Genomic DNA, 9,393 nt, shown 5'->3' with positions numbered 1-9,393 from the left:
CTACATGAGTTGGTGATGGACAGGGAGGCCTGCTGCTGCTGCATCGATTCAGTCGTGTCCGACTCTGTGCGACCCCACGGACTGCAGCCCACCAGGCTCCCCTGTCCATGGGACTCTCCAGGCAAGAACACTGGAGTGGGTTGCCATTTCCTTCTCCAATGCATGAAAGTGGAAGGTGAAAGTGAGGTCGCTCAGTCGTGTCTGACTCTTAGCGACCCCATGGACTGCAGCCTACCAGGCTTCTCCGTCCATGGGATTTTCGAGGCAACAGTACTGGAGTGGGGTGCCATTGCCTTCTCCAACAGGGAGGCCTGGTGTGCTGCAATTCATGGGGTCGCAAAGAGTTGGACATGACTGAGTGACTGAACTGAACGGAGTCTAAACAGTGGTGGTGGTGAACTCAGAAGGGCCTTGACTCAGTATTAGGGAACTTCAGAACCCGTTTGAGCTCATTCAAACTCCTGGGTTGTGGACTAAAAAATCCTTGGTGCAGTCAGAAATTGTCACCAGAAGCCTCTACTCCCACTCCAAAAAGACAAGGGTTTTGGTTAATCATGATTCACTTCACGTTTCTATTTTTATAATTTGTAAACTGGGATAATCATAACACATGATAATACTATGTGTCGGGGACTATTAGGTAAGCAGGGCTCCAAGTCTGTTCTCCAACTCTGAAAATGCTAGAGGGAATCAAAAGGTGTCCGGTAGCTTAAGGGGAGAGGGGTGGGTAACTCGCAGCTGAGTGACAGCCGAAAGAAATACACTCCTCCCCTGGCCAGTGACCAGTTGCTATCAGGTCCAGGTTCCACCACTTGGTCTCTGAAGCTCTAGGTAGGCGGGTTCACCTCTCAACCCGTTTTCCTTTTCAGTCCAAGGCTAAGGTGAAGCTTAGAGTTCCCAAGTTGGAGTGCCTCACAGCTCTCCCACCAGCCCGCGCCCCGGACACCTCAGGAGGGTACAGCGACCTGCCCAAGCCGTGACCCAAAAGCTGGAAGAGAAAGATATAACCTCGGCGCTTAGGAAACTGATCGCTGGCCCTTTCCTGGGGCACGTCGGGAAATATAGTCTTTTTTGGTACAGGGAAATAATTTCCGGGTCAAAACATGCGAGTGGGCGTAGCCCTGCGTTCCTTCTCACAGTGGGCGTTGAATTTCCTCGCTACCCAAAACTTGCGGTTATCTGGGTTCCGGTTGTTGACAGGAGCCGCTACTTCCCTTTTTGCTTCGTACCAGCCCCCTACGCATGCTCTGAGCTCCTGTTGGCCAGTCGGCGGACCACAGTTTTGTTTCCATAAGACTACATTACCCAGAAGGCCACAGCGAGTGGGCGGGGCCTCCTCTCCCCGGGAGGGAGGGGAGCGGCGCACCGAGCGGACGCTGAGCCTGTGACCTCTTTCTTTCTTTTATTTAACACAAAACTGGTGTGTTCATAAGCAGGGCTCCGCGGCCGGGCCGGATCCAGTGCGGACGGGCCAGCTCGGCCTGGCCCCTTGGAAGGCAGGCCGAGCCGCACTAGAAGAACGAGTGAGCCCCTCCCCTACCCCCTCTTCTGGAGTTTGGAACTGTCAAGCTCCAGCTCCCACCCTCTCTCCAGGTTCAAGACTCCTGCGCGGCCCACGCCGCGGGCCCGGCGGCGCTCGGGGGCCGAGACACGCCCGCCTGGCCCGTGAGGATCTGCACCAGCAGGTCGGTGGCCAGCATGTGCGACGGCTCCTCGAAGCCGATGGTCAGCAGCTGCTGGTAGTCCCCGGGCGGCTGCGGGCACAAAATCCTGGGGGCCAGGGACAGACAGGCCAGGACGTGAGCGTCCCCTGCCACTCGGGAGCCCCTCCCCTTGAGCGAAAGGCTGTGGCTGAAAGAGGCTTTGTTTCAGCTGGGGGTGGGAAAGTGGTTTCCTTGTTGATGAGAAACCTAGAGGGTAAGGCTCTGGGAGGCTGAGCAATTTTATCCCTGACCTGGCTGACTGCTCAACGAGCTGTGTGTCCTTCGGCAGGTAACTTAACCTCTCTGAACACCTGTTTCCTTTGTAAAATGGGGCTAGTAGTATAGACCTCAGTGGGTTGTTACATGAGTCTGCATAAACGCTTTTCAGGGCACAATAAAATTAATTATTATCAATGGTAACAGTGTTGAGGAAGGCAGATGGTCTCTGGTTGGTTTCTGTCCCTCCCTCCGATCCCACCCACCTTACCATTGCCCTTGCTCCTACCATGAATAAAGGTCATCCTCGGCTGGTCCTAGGGGCATCCATCGGCCGATGGACCACAGCTTCTGAATCTGGGGGCAGGAATTGGCGGGACTCTTGCCTGTGTCTTCCCATGTATCTCTATAGCATAGGAAGTAGCTGGGAGGGGAAGGGGCAGCAATGAAAAGTGAGCAGTGAGTAGTTTCTTGTTCTTCTGTTTGAGGGCTTAAATTTTAGAGGTAAAGTGGAAACTCATTAAAAGGTGCCTTCAGGTTCTCAGGTAGGCATGTGACAATACTGAGGCCTTTTCTCCCTGTCAGCCTACTTTTTTAAGATAAGTACTTCTATTTTGATGGGGGCATCTATATATGTATGTATATTTAAGGTGAGGATGACCTTGCAAAGATTCTTGAATTCCTGCTTGGCTTTCCACTTTGGTGGTGGTTCAGTGGCCCAAACTGGCATTCTCCCATAGCGAGGGGGAGGACTTGGATTCTGATAAGGGGACTCACTAATCCACGTGGGAATCTTGCTCCCGGCTGCTGGGCTCTGGGGTGGTTTCCAGGTTCCAGCGCATCTTCTTATAGAGGTATCGGGGGAAGCGGCTGGCGGTGTAGGCGGCAGGGGCACAGTATCTGAAGATGGACACCTCGTGGGAAGGACTGATGGTGAACCTCCCGCAGAAGAAACAAGAGATGCTGGCAGGAGATTCAAGAGTAGGGAATGAGGCTATGCTCTGGGCTCCTCCACCCCTGACCCCAAGCCAAATCTCTTATGCTTTTACCTTAGGGGGTCAGTCTCCTCCAAGTTCACGAACCCAAATGAGGCATACATTAGGACCAGCTGTTCCAGGCGAAGAGTGAGTTGTTGGGAGATCTCCAGCAGCTGTATGGAAGAGGGGGCATAATGAGATTAGTTGGCCTTCCAGGAGCATCCTCCCCATCCCCCAGGCCTGAGGGATGTGAAAGGGACATCAGGGTCTGGGAAATCTGCTCCACACACACCCCCTTTCGGATCAGCTCCTGCAGGGCTCCATAGACGGGGGGCACGCTCCGAGCAGCTGCCTCCAGGTACAGGAAGTAGGGCTCACACATCTGCAAGAAGGTGGGCATGGCCTTTGCCAACTGTTCCTTCTGCACTCGGTCCCTGCTGAAGGGAGAAGCGGGCCTTTGCCTGAGTCCTTGGCTCCCCCACCAATTTCTCCTATTCTACTCACCCCTCCCACCTGTATCCCTGGCCTGGATTCCCACTATGAACAAACTCCTGCAGTGTCAGGCCTTTCTCAGAGGACCTTTCAGGACCACCATCATCAAAGACATGTGAAACACTTGTTAAAATGCAGACACCTGAGTCCCACGTCTGACTTTGACCTACTCCTGTTCCCTGGGTGAAGCTCAGAAATCTAGGATTTAAACATCCTCCCAGGGGATTCCAATGGACATTGATCCGTGAGCATCACAGTCCCCCTTCCCTTGGTCTGGGAATCATATTATCCTCTGAGGTCTCAAACTGGTAGCCAGCAGGCCAAATCTGGCCCAGATAGGTTTTGTTTAGCCTGCCCAAGGTTCGAAACTTAAGCCAACAGTTAAAAAATGGGAGAAAAGTTCTAGCAGTTTGGCAACCTCAAGAGCCCACATAATAGTCCGCCCTCCCTAACCCCAAATTTCTACACAGTTCTCATAACTCTGAACTTCGGTTGCTAATCAGCTAGTGTCATTTACTTCGTTTAGCTCCCAATGCAAACCTAGTGTATTTCGCCCATTTTGTTAAACCCTCCTCTTTCTCATCCATGGTAGAATCTAGGATTCCGTCGAGCATCACCTGTAGAGCAAGTAGCTCTGGAAATCATCTGCCTTCTTAAGCAGGTAGCAGAGCTGTTCGGTGATGGGGCTGAACATGGTGTCCAACGGCAGGCGAGGAGGGGTGGGCCGGGGGCCTGGGGCCAGACGCTCCGGTGAAGGCGTAGAGGTGGAGACCTCGGGCAGCTGTCCCTGAACACCGTTCTCGGGCTCCGCCTCGGGTGGGTTCCCAGGTCCGCCAGGGGGAGGCGACCACGAGGGGTCTTCGCAGGGCTGTGCCCCAGATTCCAAGTCGCCCAGGGGCGGCGTTTCCCCAGAGCCCGCGGGGAGCGGCCCCACGAACCACTGTTCTGTTGCCATCGTGCGGCAAGAGGCGGGGACCACCGGAGCTCTTTAAGCCTCCGCTGCTCACATTGGCCGCGGGTTCGACCCCGCCCAGGGTACCTCAGACCTGCCTGGCCTGGGAGCGCGTCCCTCCTCCAGTTCAGCCCAGCCTCGACCTCCCTGCCGGCGCCGCGTGGAAGGAGTTCGCCTCATTTGAATTTCAACACGCCGGAGGGGCGCGCCGCTCTTGCCCGCGCTGCGCGGCAGCGGCGCCCCGCGCACACGCGCGCTCCCGGAACCTGACCGTGGGGTGCGCCTCCGGGGGAGGTGACCTGGGCTGCTGCTGGCGCGGCGGTATCCTGGGGGCGCGGCCTGGGGCCAGCGCATTTCACTCTCGGAGGTGGTTTCCTAGGGAGGAGGGATCTTCACCGCGCGTCAAACCCCCGGGGTTGCAAGTATAGAAATCAAGGAAGGCCCCGCCCCGCTCGCTGACTCTGACCCCCAGGCCCTGGAATCTGTATTAACAACAAAACCTCATGGAATTGAGAAACTGCATTAAAATTTACTAGGCTCTTGTGATGTAGTAGTTGTCACTAACAATAAAAATCTTCACTTGGAAAAGATTTTCCCATCTCATGATCTCATCTGATGGCCCAGTCCCTCCTGTCCCTTTTATGAAAAAGACCTTGAGGACTGGAGACCCTACCATGGGCCCAGAACAGGCTTCTGCCCCGCAAGTTGTAGGCTGGATTCTTTGTTAACATGCAAAGGTTATCAGATACAGAGGTCTGAAGCCAAATACATTAATTATACTTAAAGACGCTGGGTAAAGAATGACAGGTGTCCGACCCCACCCTGTGTGACACTGAGCCAGCATCTTTGCAGTGATGAGCCAGTTGCCAGGTCTATAAAGTGGTTTTTTTTTTTTTTTTTTAATAAGCTTTGTCTCATGGGGCTCTGGTGAGAACCAAGAGAATGCTCATAAAACCTAGAGTTAACTGCTAGTCACTTAACAAATATTTGAGCACCTACTGTGTGCCCAGGGACTATTCTGGGAAAGGAAAGATGGCAGAAGAAACAAATAATCCTGTTCTCCTGGAACAGTTACTGTCAAAATTACAGCCAGCTCTGAGGCAGCACCACTCACTACCTAGTCTCCCTCCTCATACACCTTTGTCCTAAACCAAAGACTCCTAGGGGGCCGGGGTGGCTCTTCTCCTCCCCAGACTACTTTCATGAAATGGACTCCATGCCATTTTCTTCTTCTCTCTTTTTTTAAAATTTTATTTAAAAAACCTTCGGTGCAATATTAAAAAGCAATACGGCCAGCTGGAGCGACAATGAACAGAAAGAAAAGGGGAGGACGGATAGGGAAGATCCAGGGACCCCTTTCCCAGCTGCTACCAGGGGCTGGAGGCCAGGGCCAGACTGGGGAGGGGCCTGGGTGGTGGGGGAGAGAGGAAAGGCCACCCACCAAAATGAACAGGCAGAATAAAACACTGATATAGGAAATATCTGGCTGAACTGAAGAGGATCTAGGGAAGATGGGAAGCCCCCATTTTCTTCCCCCAAAATGTCCTAGACTGGGTTGGCCGGGGCAGGGAGGGGTTGGCCTCCTGGGGTGAAAGGAATAAGCCCTGTTCCACCCCATACTCCTTTGTCAGGGAGTACAGGATGTGCCCGGGGGGCCAGAGGCGTGTATATTGGGGGAAAGGTGAGTAGGAATGCCCCCTCATTAGAATCTGTTACGAGGCCTGAGGGCGTTCCTGGTCCAGCTCCCAGACTCTTGGGGGTCTTGGGTGAGATGGAGACTGGAGTGGGTCGGGGCAGGGGTGTGAGGCTGGGCGCTCAGCCTAGAAAGCCGTCGGGATCGTCCTCCTCAAAGTGGCCTTGCTGCAGCACCTTGATGTGGTGCTCGTAGATTTTCAGGGCTGGGCCGAGGCGGATGGACAGGCCTGTCAGCACGTCTGTGCGTTGCATGAGCAGCAAAGACTTGCCATCGATTTCCTGGGTGGGACAGAGGAGAAAGGTAGAGAGAGAGCAGGGTCAGAATACACCCCCACTGAGACCCTGAAACCCTGGGGCTAAGTTGAGGGGGCGAAACCCACCTGTTCTTGGAAAGCTGTGGCCTGCTCTGGGAAGCCAGCCTCGGTGAAGTACTCTACCACATCTGTCACCGTCCACTCCACAGGATCAGCCGGCTTCTCCTTGCGCCCGGAACTGCGTTGGAACAGAGGAAACCAGTTGAGTATTGACGCTCCCGTGGCTCTGTCACACATACCTGGGCAGCACCCCCACCCCCCACCCCGCGTCTCAAACATTGTAACTTACGGACAGCCAAAGGGGGTCCCATCAGCCCCAGGCAGGGCTGGTTTTCCTGGGGGCAAAGGCACGGGGGATGGGGAGTCTGGCCCAGTGGCAGCAGAGGCTGGGAAATAAAAAACAGATGCCTGTGGTTTTGTCTTGGGGCTCGGTTCGTTCCCACCAGCCACTCCCCACCCCCAGAGGGGTCCTTACCTGATCCCCCTTCCTTATTCATGGCGGCCATGGAGAACACTTGACGGGTGCCACTGCCTGGCGCTGGCCCGCGTCCTTCATCCTGGCCCTGGTGGGGTCCACAGGGCGTCCACTCCTTGACCCTCTCCTTGGCACTCTGAGGGCCGCGCTCGCCATTAAGCTGGTGGTGTTGGGGACCTGCAGGACGGTCTCCCTCGGGCACCTCGGAGCCCTCAGACACTTCATCTTCATCATCTTCATCTTCGTCATCTTCATCCTCCTCTTCCTTCTCAAGCACTCGCTCTTCTCCACCCCTCTGGTGCAAGAGAAGGAGGCCCGTAAGGGCAGTAGCTGTTCTAGCCCTGGGCCCGACCCGGGGATCCAGGACCAAGCGGACTGCCTCACCACCACCTTTAATACCAACACGGACTAACTTTTACACATCCACTCCGTGCCAGGCTCTGTGTTAATAAAGCTCTCAGTAGCCAAATCTCACTAAACTCGCTCAACAACCCCAAGAGGTCGCTACTGTTATTAAGTCGCGTTTTACAGCGGAGGAAACTGAGGCTGGCGAAGATCAAGTCACTTGCCAAGGTCACCACCCGCCGAGCCCGCAGGGAAGAAGCGCAAAGCCCCGGCCGCCCGCGGCCCGCTTCCTCCTGGGACTCTCGCCCCGCCACCAACTTCGCCAGCACCTGCCCATCGCACGGCGCCCCCCTCCGTGGCGCGCTCACCTTGCTCCGCGACGCGCGGGCGCTGGCGGCCGGGGGCACCCGCCCGGGCCTGTCCCCGCGGGGCAGCGCGAGCGCTCCGAGACGAGTGCGCTCCAGGCGGCCCCGAGCCGCCGCCTCCTCTTCTAGCAAACCCTGCACGCGGCCGCGGGTCAGGCGGCCGCCGGCGCCGCCGCTACCCCCGAGGTAGCGCACGACTTCCCGCAGGCTCACGGGCCGAGCCGGGCCGCCGGCCCGCGCCGCGCCCCCCTCCGGCGGCTGCTGTGGCTGCGGCGGCGGCGGCGGCGGCTGCTGCTGTGGCTGTGGCGCCGGCGGCAGCGGCGGCTCCCGGGCGGCGACGGCGGGCGGGGGGGCGCGGCGCGGGCCGGCCGGGGGCGCCACTGCCGGAGGAGCGGCAGGCGCGGGCGGCGGCGCGGCCAGGGGCGCGGCCCGCTGCGCGCGGGGGCCCGGTTGCGCGGGGCCGGGCGAGGGGGGCGCTGTGGCGGCAGCAGCGGCGGCCGCGCGGGGCGCCCGGGCCGGGGCGGCGGCGGCGGCGACGGGCGCGGGCGGTGGCGGCGGGGCGGGCGTGGGCGGCGGCGCGGCGGCGGCAGCGGGGCCCCCGCGGGGGGCGCGCGGCGGGGCCGGCGGGGTGGCTCCGCGCCGGGGCGGCTGGACGCGCGCCGCGTTGCGGTACGAGATGCTCCCCTTGTAGCTGACCCGGAGCACGGCGCGTTGCTGGATCAGTTTCTCTAGCTCGGCGCGCGTGCGCTCCGGCTCCGGGCCGTGCCGCCGCCGCACCATCCGGCAGATGCGCTCCAGGTCCGGCCGCGCCTTGCGCGAGCGCAGCGAGTCGATGGTGTCCAGGATCCACTCTTGGTAGTGCGGGGAAGCGGCGGACGACGAGGCAGCGGCCGCCGTGGTGGCGGCCGCCGCCGTCTCCGGCGGGGGTAGGGCCGGGGGCCCCGCCATGCCTCCCGCCCGGCCCGGCTGCACCGTGCGCGCTGCCTCCCTCCCAGCGCGGCGCCCCCCTCCCCGGCACCCCTCCCTCCGCCGCTGCCCGCCTCCTCCGCCTCCCCCCCCGGGGGGCGCAGCGCCTCAGCGGAGCGGCGGCGGCGCTGCTGTTTCTTTGCAAAAAAAAAAAAAAAAAAAGAACGAGAGAGAGAGAGAGGGAGCGAGAGAGAGAGAGAAAAAACAGTGAGAGAGAAAGAAAAGAGAGAAAAAATATGCACACACTCACTCACTCGCACGCACGCACACACAGACCCGCTTCTGCTGGGCGCGCGCGGGGCCGGGGATGCGAGGAGGGAGGAGGGGAGCGCGGCGCGGCCGGCCCCTCCCCGCCGCCGCCGCCGCCGCCGCACGCGCGCCCTGCGCCCGGGACACTCCGGCCCCCCTTCCTTCCCTCCCTCCCTCCTCCCCGCCGCCCGCCTTCCTCCCTCCCACCCCCACGCGCCCGCTTTTAAGGTGGAGCCCGGGCCCCCCGCCCGCCCCCTTAACCCTGCGCTCTCGCTCACTCCGGCTCGCCCCGGCCCCCCCTTACAACTCCCGCGCGCTTTTTAAGGAGGCGCCGCGGAGTTGGCGCCGGGGCGGGGGCGGGGGAAAGCGGCGGGCGGGGGAGGGGGAGGGGAGCGCCGGGGGGAGGGGAGAGGGGGCGGGCGGGGCGGGCGGGGCGGGCGGGCGGTGCTCGGCCGCCCTCCAGCCATTGGGCGCGGGACCCAGACGTCCCCGGCGCCCAGCCCCCCTCTCCACGCCTCCCCGGCGCGCTCCGCTCTCGGGACCGCACTTACCGGGAACTCGCCGCCCGCGGGCCGGGCCACTGCACTAACCCGGCGCCGCAGGGACCTTCGGACCACCGCCGCCTCCGCGCCCCTTGGGCGTGC

General features: G+C 59.9%; 2 protein-coding genes across 4 annotated transcripts; both read right to left on the bottom strand.

Moving 5' to 3' along the window:
* Positions 1 to 1,387: 1,387 nt before the first annotated feature.
* On the bottom strand, positions 1,388 to 5,458 carry C7H19orf67 (chromosome 7 C19orf67 homolog). 2 transcript variants are annotated; one of them, XM_002688739.5, is made up of 6 exons: positions 4,006 to 5,458; positions 3,189 to 3,333; positions 2,969 to 3,069; positions 2,697 to 2,882; positions 2,209 to 2,343; positions 1,388 to 1,770 (listed from the first exon to the last, which is right to left on the bottom strand). In XM_002688739.5, the coding sequence occupies exons 1-6, from the start codon at positions 4,341 to 4,343 to the stop codon at positions 1,596 to 1,598; spliced, it is 1,080 nt and encodes a 359-aa protein (XP_002688785.2). In that variant the 5' UTR covers positions 4,344 to 5,458; the 3' UTR covers positions 1,388 to 1,595. The 2 variants fall into 2 exon arrangements, with proteins under 2 accessions (XP_002688785.2, XP_024850625.1); XM_024994857.2 differs by having other exon boundaries at positions 3,189 to 3,330.
* A 104-nt stretch (positions 5,459 to 5,562) lies between these two features.
* SAMD1 (sterile alpha motif domain containing 1) lies at positions 5,563 to 8,516 on the bottom strand. 2 transcript variants are annotated; one of them, XM_024994856.2, is made up of 5 exons: positions 7,538 to 8,516; positions 6,825 to 7,119; positions 6,639 to 6,735; positions 6,416 to 6,527; positions 5,563 to 6,314 (listed from the first exon to the last, which is right to left on the bottom strand). In XM_024994856.2, the coding sequence occupies exons 1-5, from the start codon at positions 8,480 to 8,482 to the stop codon at positions 6,156 to 6,158; spliced, it is 1,608 nt and encodes a 535-aa protein (XP_024850624.1). In that variant the 5' UTR covers positions 8,483 to 8,516; the 3' UTR covers positions 5,563 to 6,155. The 2 variants fall into 2 exon arrangements, with proteins under 2 accessions (XP_024850624.1, XP_059744522.1); XM_059888539.1 differs by lacking the exon at positions 5,563 to 6,314 and having other exon boundaries at positions 6,419 to 6,527; positions 6,639 to 6,757.
* Positions 8,517 to 9,393: the final 877 nt, after the last annotated feature.

Source organism: Bos taurus, chromosome 7 (assembly GCF_002263795.3).
Source record: "Bos taurus isolate L1 Dominette 01449 registration number 42190680 breed Hereford chromosome 7, ARS-UCD2.0, whole genome shotgun sequence".
Classification (NCBI taxonomy): Eukaryota; Metazoa; Chordata; class Mammalia; order Artiodactyla; family Bovidae; genus Bos; species Bos taurus.
Note: the sequence above shows the minus strand (reverse complement) of the source record. Positions and strands in the feature narration are given on the sequence as shown.

What these genes read in the sequence shown, in the direction of transcription:
- C7H19orf67 (XM_002688739.5), bottom strand. Translation starts at nt 4,343, where the DNA reads ATGGCAACAGAACAGTGGTTCGTGGGGCCGCTCCCCGCGGGCTCTGGG. An exon ending in CAGAGCTACTTGCTCTACAG is followed by an intron (nt 3,334 to 4,005) that starts GTGATGCTCGAC and finishes TTCTCCCTTCAG; the next exon opens with CAGGGACCGAGTGCAGAAGG. An exon ending in AGGAGCTGATCCGAAAGGGG is followed by an intron (nt 3,070 to 3,188) that starts GTGTGTGTGGAG and finishes TCTTCCATACAG; the next exon opens with CTGCTGGAGATCTCCCAACA.
- SAMD1 (XM_024994856.2), bottom strand. Translation starts at nt 8,482, where the DNA reads ATGGCGGGGCCCCCGGCCCTACCCCCGCCGGAGACGGCGGCGGCCGCC. An exon ending in CCCGCGCGTCGCGGAGCAAG is followed by an intron (nt 7,120 to 7,537) that starts GTGAGCGCGCCA and finishes CTCTTGCACCAG; the next exon opens with AGGGGTGGAGAAGAGCGAGT. An exon ending in CCACAGCTTTCCAAGAACAG is followed by an intron (nt 6,315 to 6,415) that starts GTGGGTTTCGCC and finishes TGTCCCACCCAG; the next exon opens with GAAATCGATGGCAAGTCTTT.